This window comes from Lutra lutra, chromosome 6 (genome assembly GCF_902655055.1).
Source record: "Lutra lutra chromosome 6, mLutLut1.2, whole genome shotgun sequence".
Taxonomy (NCBI): Eukaryota; Metazoa; Chordata; class Mammalia; order Carnivora; family Mustelidae; genus Lutra; species Lutra lutra.
Window position 1 is genome coordinate 95,025,085 of NC_062283.1, and position 15,269 is coordinate 95,040,353.

At 38.8% G+C, this 15,269-nt stretch overlaps 1 protein-coding gene across 5 annotated transcripts in view; it reads left to right on the forward strand.

The window, feature by feature from the left end:
• The window catches only part of UTRN (utrophin), a 513,165-nt gene that overhangs the window by 183,630 nt on the left and 314,266 nt on the right, over positions 1–15,269 (forward strand). For all 5 annotated transcript variants that reach the window (XM_047733710.1, XM_047733711.1, XM_047733712.1 and 2 more), the window contains 7 exons: positions 1,366–1,545; positions 5,918–6,052; positions 7,528–7,677; positions 9,213–9,374; positions 9,812–9,940; positions 10,649–10,822; positions 12,561–12,716. In XM_047733710.1, the coding sequence (XP_047589666.1) occupies positions 1,366–1,545; positions 5,918–6,052; positions 7,528–7,677; positions 9,213–9,374; positions 9,812–9,940; positions 10,649–10,822; positions 12,561–12,716 (1,086 nt within the window). The remainder of the gene's footprint in view (positions 1–1,365; positions 1,546–5,917; positions 6,053–7,527; positions 7,678–9,212; positions 9,375–9,811; positions 9,941–10,648; positions 10,823–12,560; positions 12,717–15,269) is intronic.

Below are 15,269 nucleotides of genomic sequence, written 5' to 3' on the forward strand. Positions count from 1 at the left end.
ACTTCCCAACTCGGTTGCGATTTATCTTCATTTTAGCAAAGGTATTCTTCCAGTGAATTCATGGGAAACATGTGAATAACAAAATTTTGTTCAAACAGGTAAGAGTCGCGGTAGGAACATGGTCAAGGGATTTAATATCATTTGGGTCCACAGGATGTATTTCCTGTAAATTTACATTCCTGTGTCAATAGTCTTGAATGCTTTCTTGTTTTGTACAGTAAAAGAACTGGGCATCATTCCCAAATTTCTAGCATTGCTTCAAGTGTCCTTCAGTGTTCAAACCAAAGGAGATAGTGTCTTAAAGCCTTTAAAAAAAAAAAAAAAGTCAGATTAAGCCACATAGTAACTGTTTTATGCCAAATTTAACTTGTCTAAAAACATAATCCCTGTATATCTTTTAAAAAGGGATTATATTTCATTAGTGTCTTATTGAATATGAATCAAAATAAATACAGTAAGGGACTTTTCCGGTACTTGTATGTAGTATTTTCACTGAAGCATTTCTTTTAGTGTAGTTTTTTTGAGAGCTTTTAAAATAGTCAGTATAAGTTATTTTAAAAGCCTACCCTGTTAAGAACCATTTCATTTAATTTATTTTCTTTCTTTATATTATAAGCATTGTAGTTTTGTGGTTTCTTAAAGTCCCTGGGGATGAAAGCTTAGAGAAATAAGTTTAAAACCCTTGATTGGGCAACATTCTATTTGTTTTATTGTTTCAAACAGCCATTATAATTTTTAAAACCACTATACTTAATTACTTTAACAACCGAGGGAAATTTAAAACCATTAAGCAATAAGGAAAGCTGAAAGGGAAAATGCAAAGCTATTCTAGGTTGATTTTTCTGAAAGTGAGTCTTCATCCCTAGCATGGAGGGAGAGTCAGGAAAGAAGCCAGACTAGGTTAGACTTCCCAATATAACTTCGTTATCATCTTCGAAATGCTATTAATTATCAGAAGCATAGACACACCTATGTTTTAGGATAAAAACAGGTATGTTTACATTATTTTTAAATGATACCTCTACTGTGGTGAAAATTTATTAAAGTTTAATATGCTCAGACTTACAGTGTTTAATGAAAATACCTCACTTAGATTCTTTTCATGGACCCAGACTTTGAAAATACTTCATGTCAGTAGCTGAAGGTGACTTAGGGGCTCACATTGCTTGTTATGAAATGTAAATGTTACAGTCAGCATTCTTATTTCAAAAGTACTCTCTGTGGCGATTACCTAAATAATGTTCCAATTAGGTAGTTAGAATCATGTCAGCATTTTAATTTTGGTTTAGTTATCTTTTTGAAAAAGAAAGAAATTGGTTACTGAGAAAGGCAGACAGTTTTCAAGTTCATCCTTTCTTGGAACAGAGGGCAAAAGAGGACGTGTTGCAGAAGGAGGTGAGAGTGAAGATTCTCAAGGACAACATCATGTTACTAGCTGCAAAGGCGCCCTCTGGTGGCCAGGAATTGACATCTGAGCTGAATGTTGTGCTGGAGAATTACCAACTTCTCTGTAACCGAATTCGAGGAAAATGCCACACGCTAGAGGTATGTTGTTTTATCAGTGGCGTATTTCTGAGATCAAACTCTGTAAAGTACTGACCATTTCTATATGTTGGAAAAAAATTCGAATTTTCTTTTCCCGTGTGGGTTCATAAAGAAAATGTCATTCTTGGATAACAGGTTGATAAAAGGAAACTGGGATAAAAAATAGGAAACCCAATCTGCCTTCAATTAGTAGAAGGGTCTTAGAAAAACTATTTCAGATGTTTCATATCTTTAGACATTTTTTATATGTGAAATCAAGATTTTTGTGTTTCAGATAATCTGTAGAGTCTGTTTGAATTCTAAAATTCTAGAACAATGTAATGTGAGCTTCTGTTTTGTTTCATTTTGCCTGGTTAGGACACAGAGGTGAAAGGAAATTTTTTATTGTGACTGGTATCTGAAGTTAGAGAGCCACCTGACAGAAAGAAGAACTTATAATGTGCTGGTATTTTGCTAGACCATTTATCCCGCTGGCCACTGGTTGAAGATGTAGATGATGCTTTGACTATTTTTTTTTTTAATACGTTTTTGCTTACTTGTTTTTTGATGTTGGTGTGATTTCTGTTGTGTCTCACTGAAAAGATTTAAGAAACATTTCAATTTATAAATAATTTAAATTCAGTTTAACCTAAAATAAATGACTGTATCGTGGTAAATCCTACAATGGTAAACAATCCCAGCTGTGATATTTAAATTCATTCAGTACTTGCTTGTTCTGAATCTATTTTGTGCTAAGATAAATATGTGTAATTCAGACTGGTTAATAAGAAGGCTGTAAGTCAAATGAAACCTCATTCCTTACTGCTAACATACAGTTGATCGTTGAACAGTGTGGGGCTGGGGGTTGTTAGGAGCACTGACCATACCTGATGTCAGCTGAGTATCTGTTTATAATTTTTGACTTTCCCAGAACTTAACTACTAACAGCCTTCTATTGTCCAGAAGCCTTATTGATGACATCAGTGGTCAAGTAACATATACTTTGCATGTTTTATGTATCATGTATGGTATTCTTACAATAACGTAAGTTAAAATGTTAAGAAAATCGTAAGGAAAAGAAGACATGTTTATGTTATTGTGCTGTTAAAAAAAAAAAAATCCATGTGTAAATGGATCCATGCCTTTCAAACCTGTGTTGTTCAGAGGTCAGCTGCATTGTCTAACATAAAATACCCGAGGTTACTCAATTGAGAATTTAAAATTTAAAATTTTGTAAATATAATATTATGTATGCCTAATCTTGGGTCCTGGTGAATGATCCTGGACTTGAATTTTACTGTAGTTTGACCCGTGTTTTTGTTTTCCTATTTATTTACAGCCAAAATAACAACTCATAATATGTTAAAATAGTGAACAAAGTCCCAAGTCATACTAATCTAACAAAAGACCACCACATATTCTGTGTCATTTCTTCAAGTTGTGTTTATGACCCAGAGGTGGCAATTTTAGGATGAGGAATGAAATACGTATGTTGAGAATTTGGAATTGCTTTGAGAATTACTTCAGAATTGATTTGAGAGAATTACTTTGAGAGAAGAGAAGGAAGAATGCCAGGAAAAAAAAAAGAGAGATAGGAGAGAGAAGATGAGGCCTTAATATCTTTAAAGGGGGACATGAAAAGATGAAAAAAGTTTAAAAACAAATGCTCTTAAATGATGCCCCAGATGACTAAGGAATCTTGGGCAGAAATAGTCCTAATTCCTAAATTAGAGTAAGAATGCTTTTCTTTGGCAGAGTCCAAGTTTATTACCTCGATTATTTCTAGATGCCTTAAAAAATTTTTTTTTAAATCATGAAGTATTTCAAACTTTAGAGAAGTACAGATAATACTATTAATACCCATATAGTCTGTATAACCTATGTATAACCTATATATGTATCCTCCAGCTTATTTTGCCTTATTTTCCCAGATCTTGTTTTTGAAATAAAACAAATTAGCATTACAGACTATGTTTCCTCCTTTTCCAGCCCATACCCTCTCTAATCCCTCCTTTGAAGTAGTCAGTTTCCAGGAGTTGGTATATATTCTTCCCATCCCTGTTTTTATGTGTTTAATAGATACACTTACAATTCTGTTATCAGTGGCTATGTAGCAAACCTCCCCACACACAGTGGCTTACAAACACAGCCATTTCTTGTTTCTTCTGCTGCTGTGGGCTGATCTGGCCCAGCGGAGTGGCTCTTCTGCTCCATGCGTTGTAGGGAGAGCTCACTCAGGTTGCTCAGTGGGGGCACTGGCTTCTCCTTTGCAGGTCTTCTCCAAAGGCTTCTCCTTTGCAGGTCTTTCTCCTCCTGGCCTCTCTGTTTTCTGGCTTTTTGGCAGCGGGGCAGTGGTCTTTTAGGAGGGAGGGAACAGACGCTGCCAGTCCCTTGAGGGCTAGGCCTGCAGTTTGGTAGAACATGACCTCCATAGCATTCTTTCGTTCTAAGCAGGTTGCCCAGGCCAGCCCACATCCTGGGGGAGGAGAAAACAGTTTTGCCACTTAATGGCAGGAGTGGCAAAAATTGTGTGGTTATTATTAGTCTGTCATAGTTCACTCTCTGGCCGTGACTTCGTTCCATCGCTCCCTCACACAAACTGCACTTTGGCTCTCCTTGGGACTCCCAAAGTCATATTCAGTGCAGCCTCGAGCTGGAAACCCAGTGTCTTGTGACCTGCCGTAGGTCCAGATGCAAAATGTGGCTCCTGAAGCAGTTTTCAGGTGCAGGAGTGTGGGACCAGCACCTCTAGATCTGGACACGAAATAGGTTATCTGCCCGCTACCCCCCCTCCACATACATGGTGAGATGGGCACAGGAAAACCTCAGTGGGCACTCCCATGTAAAAATGTTGACGGAATAGAAGGTAAGTAACACTCACTGGTAATGGTGACTCTGAAAACTAATAATAGTAGTTCTGGAATCCAGCCAGGTATGTGTGGGCGGTCAGTGCCCCAGTCCAGGGGCATGTCTGTTGCTTGATCTGGGACCAGTTGGTTTCTTGTGAATGCCCCTCTGGGACTCAATCTTTTTTTCCCACCAGAGATAAGGTTCTGCTTGCCGCTGGGTAGATCCTGGTCTGCTGTCTGTGTGTAGAAATTGGAGGGACTAGACACCTCTTTTCCCTTTTAGTCTTAGCCAGGGTTGACAGATTATAGCCCAAGGATTAAATTTAGCTTGTGGCCTGTGTCTGTAGGCTCATGAACTAAAAATGGTTTGTCTATGTTAAAAGGGTAGTTCAAAAACCGAAACACATGTACAATAAACAAAAAAGAATCTCTGACGGAGAATGAATGTGACCTATGAAACCTAAAAGACTCACTGTCTTGCCCCCTGACCTGCTAAACACAACTCCTGTGGGGGGCTGGGATGTGCCTTCTCCCCATCGGTAGGTCTGAAAGCGGGTCATCCCATGAGGCTCTGTGCTGGACTCTTCCTTCTAAATTGATCAATCAAAGAGGCTCATCCCATATGGGAAGAGGTAGTTCCTCTCATAATTTTGCTTCTGGAATTGGAGGATAAATTTATCCCTTTCCCCACAAAACTCGCATAGGAATGGGGAATAAGTGATTGGGACTAATGTAGTGAGTATACTATGACTCCCATTTGGTTGCATGTGACTCTCTTCAGATAAAGACACATTCCTAGAAATTTAGGAAAAAATTGGAAGGAGTATACAGCAAATTGTTAGATCAGTGAGCTCTGAATTGCAATAGGGTAGACAGCAGGGAATTCTAATTTCCTGTATGATTGTTATAAAGTGTTGCAGTTAGGAGTACTTTTTACCTTCCTGTTAAAAAAACCCCAAAACTAATAATGTTTCCCTCCTGGTTTCTTTTACTCATTATATATCGTTTTATTTTTAGCATTTAAACAGATCCTTGGAGGGTTTTTTTTGTTTGTTTTTTTTTGTTTGTTTGGTTTTTTTTTAAGTGCACAGAGGGAGGCAACTCATTCCTCTTTATTCCCCCGCCTCCCCCAACTGGTCTAATATGATTTGTTGAAGAACTTTATTTTTTCCCTTATATGAAGCTCCAACTTCATCAGTTTCTAAATTTTCAAATACGTTCCTCTCCAAATGACATCGTTCTTACCGATTAGAGAGAATGTGTTGTGCTGGAGACACATCGCATCTCCAATGACATTTTTTTTTTTAAAGACTTTATTTGTCAAAGAGAGAGAGAGGAGAGAGCGAGCACAAGCAGGGGAGCAGCAGGCAGAGCAGGCAGAGGGAGAAGCAGGCTCCTTGCCCAGCGAGGAGCCCCATGCAGGACTCGATCCGAGGACTCTGGGATCATGACCCGAGCTGAAGGCAGTGGCTTACCCGACTGAGCCACCCAGGCGCCCCTGCAATGACTTCTTCTGTAGCCGAGCTTTCTTCTTGCTCACTTAGGAGGTGTGGTCCTGCTGGATCGAGCTGCTTCACTATTTGGATCTTGAGACCAGCTGGCTGAGCACTTTGGAGGAGCGCATGAAGAGCACGGAGGCCCTGCCCGAGAAGGCGGACGCCGTCAATGAAGCCCTGGAGGTAGGGCCTTCTACGGGTTGCCGCGAGGCAGGTGACCGCTCCGAGCAGGAGCGCGGTGCTTTGTGTCGACGCACGCATTTGCTTTCTCTCTGGTGTTCCGTGGACTTCCGTGGCCTGAAGTGCTAATACAATCCCGCGTATTTAGATTATGGCTGACCCGCTAACTCAGCTTCGTGGGGTGGGTTAGCGGTTTGATAGTACGTTTTAGGCATGTGTGCATTTAGCGGAGCACCCTAGTGATTTTCCAGCTGGTTTTTACCTTTCCCAGGATGAAACTCTGCCTTCTGTTGTTAGGGTGATCGCTCTCTTGTTTCTTCATAAAGTTATTTTTGTTCATTAGACAACTCCCCGGGGAAAGAGCTGGGGACAGGGTAAAGTGGTTAGTAGTGGAGGCCTGGGTCCTGTCCTTGGAGCTTGTCCCCAGGCCTAGGCATGAGCTCCAGGAGGCTGTTCCCAAGTGACCAGCACGACATGTGGCACACAATAACTTAAGAACTGTTTCTTCGATGGATTCAAATATGAAGAGAGTAGATTTGCTTCCAATAAAAGAGGAGGAAGAGGTTCCATTTGCTTTTAAAATGGAAGGGACGCCAGGGTAACTGAGTGGATGACTGGACTGAAGGTCAGAAATGAGTCCAAGGTGGGACCCAGAGTCCAAGAGCCGGACTGAGGCTGTGGGAGGAAAGATGTCGCTTCCCAGGTAAGATCCCAGGGCGAGAGGTTGAGAGAAGAGAAAGTCTGAAAAGCTTACTTTAAAAGCATACCTTCCAAATATGACAATTACACATGTGCAGTCCGGAAACATGGAAAATGGAGAGAAACAAAAAGCAAGATAAGCACTTTTAAACACTTTGGTGTATTTCTTCCTGATTATTATTATTTTCTATCCACGCCGGAAGGCAGTACATCATAGTAATGGATAAAAAGAGCCTTTAGAGTCTTAAAGTTGGAATCGTAGCTTTACTTTTTACTGTATGTTTTTGTACTTAACCTCTGTGAGCTTCCATTTTTCCCATCTGTAATATGGGAATAGTATTTGGCCCATCGGCTGATTAGATTTATGTATATAATAAGTGTGTATATAAAATAGTGCCTAGCATTCTGTGTATATTGTGGAGAAATGAGTACCTGTTTTTAGTAAAATAGTCAATAACATAATTTTTCTTGTATAGTGTTGTTTTCTGCTTTTAAACTTTGCATACCATGAACATTTCCCTATGTAATTAATAATTAGTGAAATTACTTTTATGCAAGTCTAGTAACATGTATCATCATTCATACTGAGTTTTCAATTTTAGGTTTTTATTAGTATTATTATGGATATTATAAATTAATCATCTACCTCGTTTCTGATCTTATTCTTTAGGGAGATTTCTAGAGAATGGAATTACTTGTTTAAAAAAGTGGGCATTTTAAGGATCCTTTATATATTTTGCCTCCGTCAATGTGTATTTTTTTCTCCTCTCCCTGTCTAGTCTCTGGAATCTGTTTTGCGACACCCAGCAGATAATCGCACCCAGATTCGAGAACTTGGCCAGACTCTAATTGATGGAGGGATTCTTGATGATATAATCAGTGAGAAACTGGAGGCTTTTAATAGTCGATATGAAGACCTGAGTCACCTGGTAAGAATTGGGGAACACAAGTGTTGATAGGTGTCACGGTATAGAGCTGACCTCAAGAACTTTTACCAGGGGGAAGAGTTGGTAACCAACGTGAATAGGGGTGTTGAGGACATTGAAATACTAGGTGGGGAAGAGTAGACATAACACTTAGAGGACAACGAGAACTTTGATGATTAAAAAAGTCTGTCTTTAAGAGTGTTCCTTCTTACTACCTATGTATTTAATTTCCTTTAAGGTTATTACAGCTGTATATAAGACTAGGAACCCATATTATCCTAGCAAATATTAGGGCCAACTGAATTTGACATAAGTTGCCGTTGTAAAATGTCATAACCTCTAGATACTTATTCAGAGTGCACCGCAATATGCGTGTTCATATCGTTAAGTAGAGAAAGGCTATTATCCTTTCTAGGAGGGTTGGATGGATATTACATGCTTTTAAACACAGCAAATAATAATGATTGATGGTTAGGTTATGAATAGCATCAGGTTTACCCCAAAAGTGCATCAGATAGTGGTTCAACATGTATGCAAGTCTGTAGAACTTGAGACTTTGGGGAAAAAAAAGAGATGTATATGTTCATTCTACTGATAGACATTCTTGCTATATTTTGTATTGTTATTGATAAGCTGATTGCCAGTTCCTGTAAAAGTCCTAAATGTGTAATAGGTGACATTTTGATTGTCTCTGTTTAATATGTTATGTAGGAAAACTTTACTTCTTTCTTCTTTTTTATTAAGGCATAATTGAAATATAACATTATATTACTTTTAGGTATAGGTGCCTGGGTGGCTCAGTTGGTTAAGCGGCTACCTTCAGCTCAGGTCATGATCCCCGCGGTCCTGGGATTGAGCCCGAGGTCGGGTGTCTTGTTCATCGGGAAGCCTGCTTCTCCCTCTCTCTCTGCTGCTCCCCCTGCTTGTGCTCTCTCTCTCTCCCTCTCTCTCTCTCTCACTATCTCTGTCTCTGTGTCAAATAAATAAATAAAATCTTAAAAAAATTATATTACTTTCAGGTATATGATGTAATGATTTGATATGTGTATACATTGTGAAACGATCACAATAGGTTTAAGCTAACATCCCTCACCATATATAGTCACAATTTTTTTCTAGCGATGAGGACTTTTAAGATCTATTCTCTTCATACTATCACTCCGTTCCTGTCTCTAAGAGCTTGGTTTTTTGTTGTTTGTTTTGGATTCTATGTATAAGTGAGATCATATGCTATTTGCTTTCCTTTGTCTGACTCATTTCCCTTAGCATAATGCCCTCAAGGGCATTTTTGTATTTTGTCACTTTATGTAGAAAGAAGTAAAAATTAGTAATTCACTGTCAGATAAATACGATACTAGAAGAAACTTTTCACTGTTACCTTTGCTAGCTATTATTTATTTATAATGTAGGCCCAAGTTTTGAGCCTGGTGCTTTTCCAGTCTGTTTCTCTCTTGGTGATCAGAACATAAGGGTTCTCTTATATTCAGGTCTTTATATTGGTGCTGAGCAACTAATGATTCAGTTTTTCCCTTGTGTAGGCAGAGAGCAAGCAGATTGCTTTGGAAAAGCAACTCCAGGTCCTACGGGAAACTGACCACATGCTTCAGGTCCTGCAGGAGAGCCTGGGGGAGCTGGACAAGCAGCTGACAACGTACTTGACTGATAGGATAGATGCCTTCCAAGTTCCACAGGAAGCTCAGGTACCGCTGTGGAGTGGAGGGCTCTTGAGTCATAAAAAGAGCATATGTCACCTCTTCCTCCCCCACAAGACAGCCAGCCCCTCATGCCATTCCAAACTGAACCAGTGAGGAAGATTGACCTTACTTATGGGGTCGCATATGGGTTTTGGAGTTCTTTTGGTCTCTCTGTGAGACCCTGGCAGATGATCCCATTTTAAAATTATAGTTGTGAAGTTGGGAAAATTCCCTTTTTATAAATAAGTGGTGAACACTAGAAATGACAAACGCAAAGCTCTTAGTTTGTGGGTCCCACATGGGAGTCCTGCAACACAGGTGGCCTGTATTATTATTAAAGTTATTAAAGCTTGTCCAGTGGTCAACATATTCTTATGTATTGTGTGACTTTCTGGAACTTTAATAAAAAAGACGTTCTCCCCTTTCTGATCTCTTTGTTGCAGAAAATCCAAGCAGAGATCTCAGCCCATGAGCTCACTCTGGAGGAGTTGAGAAGAAACACACGCTCTCAGCCTCTAACTTCCCCAGAAGGCAGGAATGCCAGAGGAGGAAATCAGATGGATGCGTTACAGGTGAAGAGGGAGAGCGGTTCCCTTTTACTCTTTGATGTGCTGGGTGTTAAAAAAAACCAAACAAACAAACAAGAAAAAAAATGTGAGGAAGAGCAGATGACTTCGATGACTTTGGTCTTCTTTATGATGTCAGCAGTGGGATGGGAATGATGCATTGTCTCCCGGAAAAAGAGGCAGAAACAAATTGTTACATGGGTAGAAAATACTGAATCAGATTTTATAGTTTAACTGTGAAGAGAGAGCAAGCTAGATTTAGAACTTATCTTTATATAGATTTTTCCATTAATGCAGAGCCTCTGTCTGTTCTGGTGTGGCTGGTGCACTGGCAGGCTGAGAGCGTGGGATGTGACACCACCTGGTCCTTTAATGGTGGATGCATGATTGACCTTGAGCTTGCTATGAAGGGCATTTGAGTTTTAGGTTCCTGAACTATATTTTTCAAACAGGTTAAAAATTCTGTGAAGTTTTACTTCTAGTGAGGCCAGTTTGGTCTTTTCTTATGTATTAGACTGATACTCTGTCAAGTAATTCATGACACTGCTCTGTGCAGGACACTCAGGTGGTTGGGAAGCCTATGTTCCTTGAAGGAATGTTTTTATGGCTGCCTTGTCTTGCAGCTCTTTAGCAGTGTATGTTGTACTCCTATCTCTGCTGAGAGAGATCATCATTCTGATGCAAATTACTTATTTTGTTCATTTCGGGAAACAGAGGAAACTTCGAGAGGTGTCCACAAAGTTCCAGCTTTTCCAGAAGCCTGCTAACTTTGAGCAGCGCATGCTTGATTGCAAGCGTGTGTTGGATTGTGTGAAAGCAGAACTTCATGTTCTGGACGTGAAGGATGTGGATCCTGATGTCATACAGAGCCATCTGGACAAGTGTATGGTGAGGCCACTGGGGGGATAATGTGTCCAGCAGGTTTTCCAGCAGCTAACATAGCTTCATCTAGTGCCTCTGTACATGGCTTATTTAATAATTACCAGTCTATAGTGAGCTAAGAAGAGAGCTCGATGGTGGAAAAACAGGTTAAAAGTATCAAAGTGTGGTCCTGTCCTTCAAGGAAAATAGAAGAGTTAAGAGAGACAGGTGGGAGAGAGTAAAATCAATTACTACAATGTAATGAGATAAGGAAGCTGGAATAGACATGCATATAACATGATTTAAAAAACAAGGGAAACATCTTAATCACAGCATGAAGTTTGGGAAGATTTTGACAGAATGTGACTAATAAGCTAAGTTTTAAAGGATAAGTTTGAGTCAGCTAGGAGAGCCATACTGAGAATAGATGTCAGGAATATTACAGTATAAAAGAATATCATTCTTAAGGAAAGTAAAACTTTGAATTTCAACTTAAAAAGTTTAAGCCTAAAATATGAAAGAGGAAATTATACTTAGAATGATGTTGGGAATATTATAGCATTAAAAAAACCCCATTCTCTAGGAAAGTAAAAATTTAAATTCCAGTTCAAAACTAAGATGTGAAAAAAGTTATTTATAAGGCTTTATTACTATTTTGGTCTTGAACATTATAATTCAGTTGAGTAGAAATTTAAAAATAATATGGCTAAGTATACACAATCTTAGAATTAGTCTTCTCCTTGAGAAGACTCACAGAGAACTTAAGACGACACTTGTTAAGACAAAAGTTGGGGCAGAGTTCTTTGTGCTTTTCAAAATTGTAGTCTCCTTTATTTGTTGGACACTGAAGTTTTGTGTACTCAAAAGCTAAAGTGGGTGGAAGAATGAACAAACAGTGTAAATTTTTGGGTGTGTGAGTATGTGTGTTTATGTGAGTGTGTATGTTTGCATTTGTGGGCATATGTGTATGTATGTGTGTGAGTGTAGACATAAGTAGTTATTGATTTAATGAGACACAGAGACCAGTAGAACACTGTCCTTGACCTTATGTAACTTAGTCCAATGGTCTGTTGTTATGTGACAATGCCACAGGAGATGTTTCAGGTCAAGGTCATGATGGACGGAAACAGGAGAACTTACCCACATAAAAGCTTTTTAGTTTCAAGGTAACTAGGATGAGGATGGCTCTGAATTTGACCTACGTAACTCCAATTTCTTATAGATACATACGTCTTGGTATATTGAGTATATATCTTTTCATCATGTAAGTAATACATGCTCATTGTGGTAGACTTGGTACTTCACAGAATTCTAAAGAAAAAAAAAGTGGATGTTAATACTTCCAAATTTCAACCGCCAGAAATATAGCCAATGCTGGCTTTTTTTCTGGTAATAGCATGTATGGTTTTTAAAAATGTAATTTAAAAAATGATAGACATTCAGTTTTTAGTCATAATATTTTTCCATTTTATGTAGGAAAAATGTTTTTATTACTAAGTACTTCCCTAAACCTTGAAAATATATGTTTGAGGGTTTTTTAAACAAGTATAATCTCTATTAGTTTATTTTCTTATCTGATTTTAAAAAGATAATACAACCTTGATTTCACTTCACTTGTCCTTTGAACCAAATCGGAGGAAGATAAAGCCCTTTGATCTCCATAGTTACTTTGTAGCTGTCAGTCTGTATAAGCCGCATTCTGAAATGACTCCAATTAGCAACTTTTCACCACAGTGTGTAAAATGTGCCTTGCTTTCTTTTAAAGAAACTCTATAAAACGTTGAGTGAAGTCAAGCTGGAAGTGGAGACTGTAATCAAAACAGGAAGGCACATTGTCCAGAAGCAACAAACAGACAATCCCAAGGGGATGGATGAACAGCTGACTTCTCTGAAGATTCTCTACAATGACCTGGGTGCCCAGGTAAGGACAAGCCTACCGCTCCCCTGCGTCTCTCTTGTTTATGCATTTTAAAATCTTGCTCCTAGAAGAATGCATGTTTGAATTTTGGGGCACTAATAATAGTGCTTGCAATTCTTCCAGTATTTTTTTATTATATTTCTTTACAGCTATATATTACTATCACAATGATAAATTGTAGAGAAATTTACTTTTAATATTTAATCCAGACTCATTTTTGTATTTTCAATGGCTGGTCACTTTTCAGAAGTTATTCTAAGGAAACTCTCCCAGTGATAGCCCCTGTATAAACTCAAGTTACTGGTCCCGGGATTTCTAAATTGAGTAGTTTACTGAGAAATATTAAAACACTGGGACTCTAATAAATGGTAAGTGACAGGAAGTTCACATTAATCTAGCAGGATCTGAAATCCTTTTAAGAAACATCTATAATTTGGGCATCTGAGTGAATCTGCAAAAGGACTTCTGGCCATATATTATGAATGACTGTATTCAGAAGGTTGAATGTCTTCTCTTGTGAGAACTCTGCCCTAAAACAAGGAAAGCAAAGCAAAGCAAAACTACAACAAAAGTGTTTTAAGTGATATCTTCTTGGCAATATTGGAAAGCTGTGTTAGATAATATTTTAGATCCTTCTTGGGTTTTTAAATAGTACCTAAGTTGGTGCACAGACCCAGAGAAAACTAGCTGGAATTTTGTTATCATTTTTGGATTAATAAGAATAAGCGGTACGTACATTTCCTGGACAATTTTGACCTCCTCACTAAAGCAAGAGAAGATTGCTAATCTGATACATTTTATATCATTTTGATACACTGCACATCTGGAACACACAGTGTAGAGCTTCTTGGTATTATTATACAGCTGAAGTTATTTCTCAAATATTACTGTATTTACTCATCAACTGGGCATTTTTTGGATGGGAATGGTGTTGCCATTTTAATGTCAATTCTCCAATGTGTCTATGGTTTTAGTGTTAAGTCATTTTTCTCATTCAGTACAATTGAGATGGTACTGTTTAACAGGAAGCACATAGGCAGTAGAGATACAGTGGCACACAAAAACATAAATTATCTCTTTGTCTAATAGAATTTAGGGTTATGAGAGAAGAAAACATTAATCAGGTAGTCTTACAAAGTACCATCACATTAGCAGTCTGAAGTGTTAGGAAGGAATGTATGTGGTGCTTTAAGAGTATATGTCAAGGAGGATTTGGCCCAGACTGGGGTTATAGAAATGTAACTGGGGTTATGTTTCCTTCAGGAAATGGTATGTAAACTGAGATCTGAAGGATGAGTAGGAATAGCCTGGGTGGAAAGCAGTGGAGCAGCCTTTAAGGTTGCTGGGAGAGCATGTGGAAAGGCCCTGTGGCAAGAGGCAGCATGGTACATTTGTGTGACTAATACAGAGAGAGCAAGTGTGGGGAACATAGTATTAGGGAAAGGGATGAGACCAGAGCATACTAGTGTCTAGGTTTGTGATAAGAATTTTAATCTTAAGAGCTTTAAGAAGTTATTGCAGATTTTAGCAGGGAGATAATAAGCTCATGCATTGGCTTTTTCAACCATCACTCACTGCAGTCTGGGGGATGAGCTGGAGAAAGGCAGCAGTGGATGTGAAGAGAGCAGTTAGGAAGTCATTGTGTTCTTAGTGAGAATTGATGGTGGCATGAACGATGGTGGAGCGGTGGAGATGGCATGAGGAGCAGATGGTCTCAGACACATTGAAGAAGTGGAGTGAGTAAGAGTTGTTGATGGATCAGGATGTGGGAGTGCGGTAGGAGATGATCGATGACCTCTGGGTTTCTGGCTTGGTTACATGGAAGATCATGGTGCCATGACTGAGGGTGGGCACTGGAAGGAAAGGCGGAAACATGGAAAAGTCCTAAGTATGGATTGGGGATGTTCACATATTAAGTGCCTTTGTGAGAGTGACTTGAATATGTCGGGTACTCACAAAGTTATTCAAGTCTGGAGACCATATCTGGGCTGAACCTAGGAATTTTATGAGTCATCTGCGTAGAGACAGTAATTAAAGTTTTCAGTGATGATGAGATTGTCTAGGGAGAAGATATAATGAGAAAAGAAAAACCTATATAGGCCACAAAATAAAAAATAAATGAGTGGGAATACATCAAACTAAAGAGCTCCTGCACGGCCAAAGAATCATCAACAAAGTGGAAACACAACCTGCAGAATGGGGAAAAAATATTTGTAAATCATATATATGATAATGAGTTAACATCAAAAATATATAAAGAATCCATACAACTCAATAGCAAAAAACCCAAATAATCCAATTAAAAATGGGCAGAGGACCTGAATAGACATTGTACCAAGGAAGATATATGCATGATCAACAGGTACATGAGAAGGTACTCAAGCATGCTGATCACTGGGGAAATGCAAATCAGAACCACAGTGAGATACTATCTCACACCTGTTCAATAGGAAGAGATAATGCCGGCAAGGATGTGAAGAACAGGCTGTGCACTGTTGGTAGGATTGTAAATTGGTGCAACTTTTGTGGAACAGAGTGCAGAGGTTCCTCAAAAAA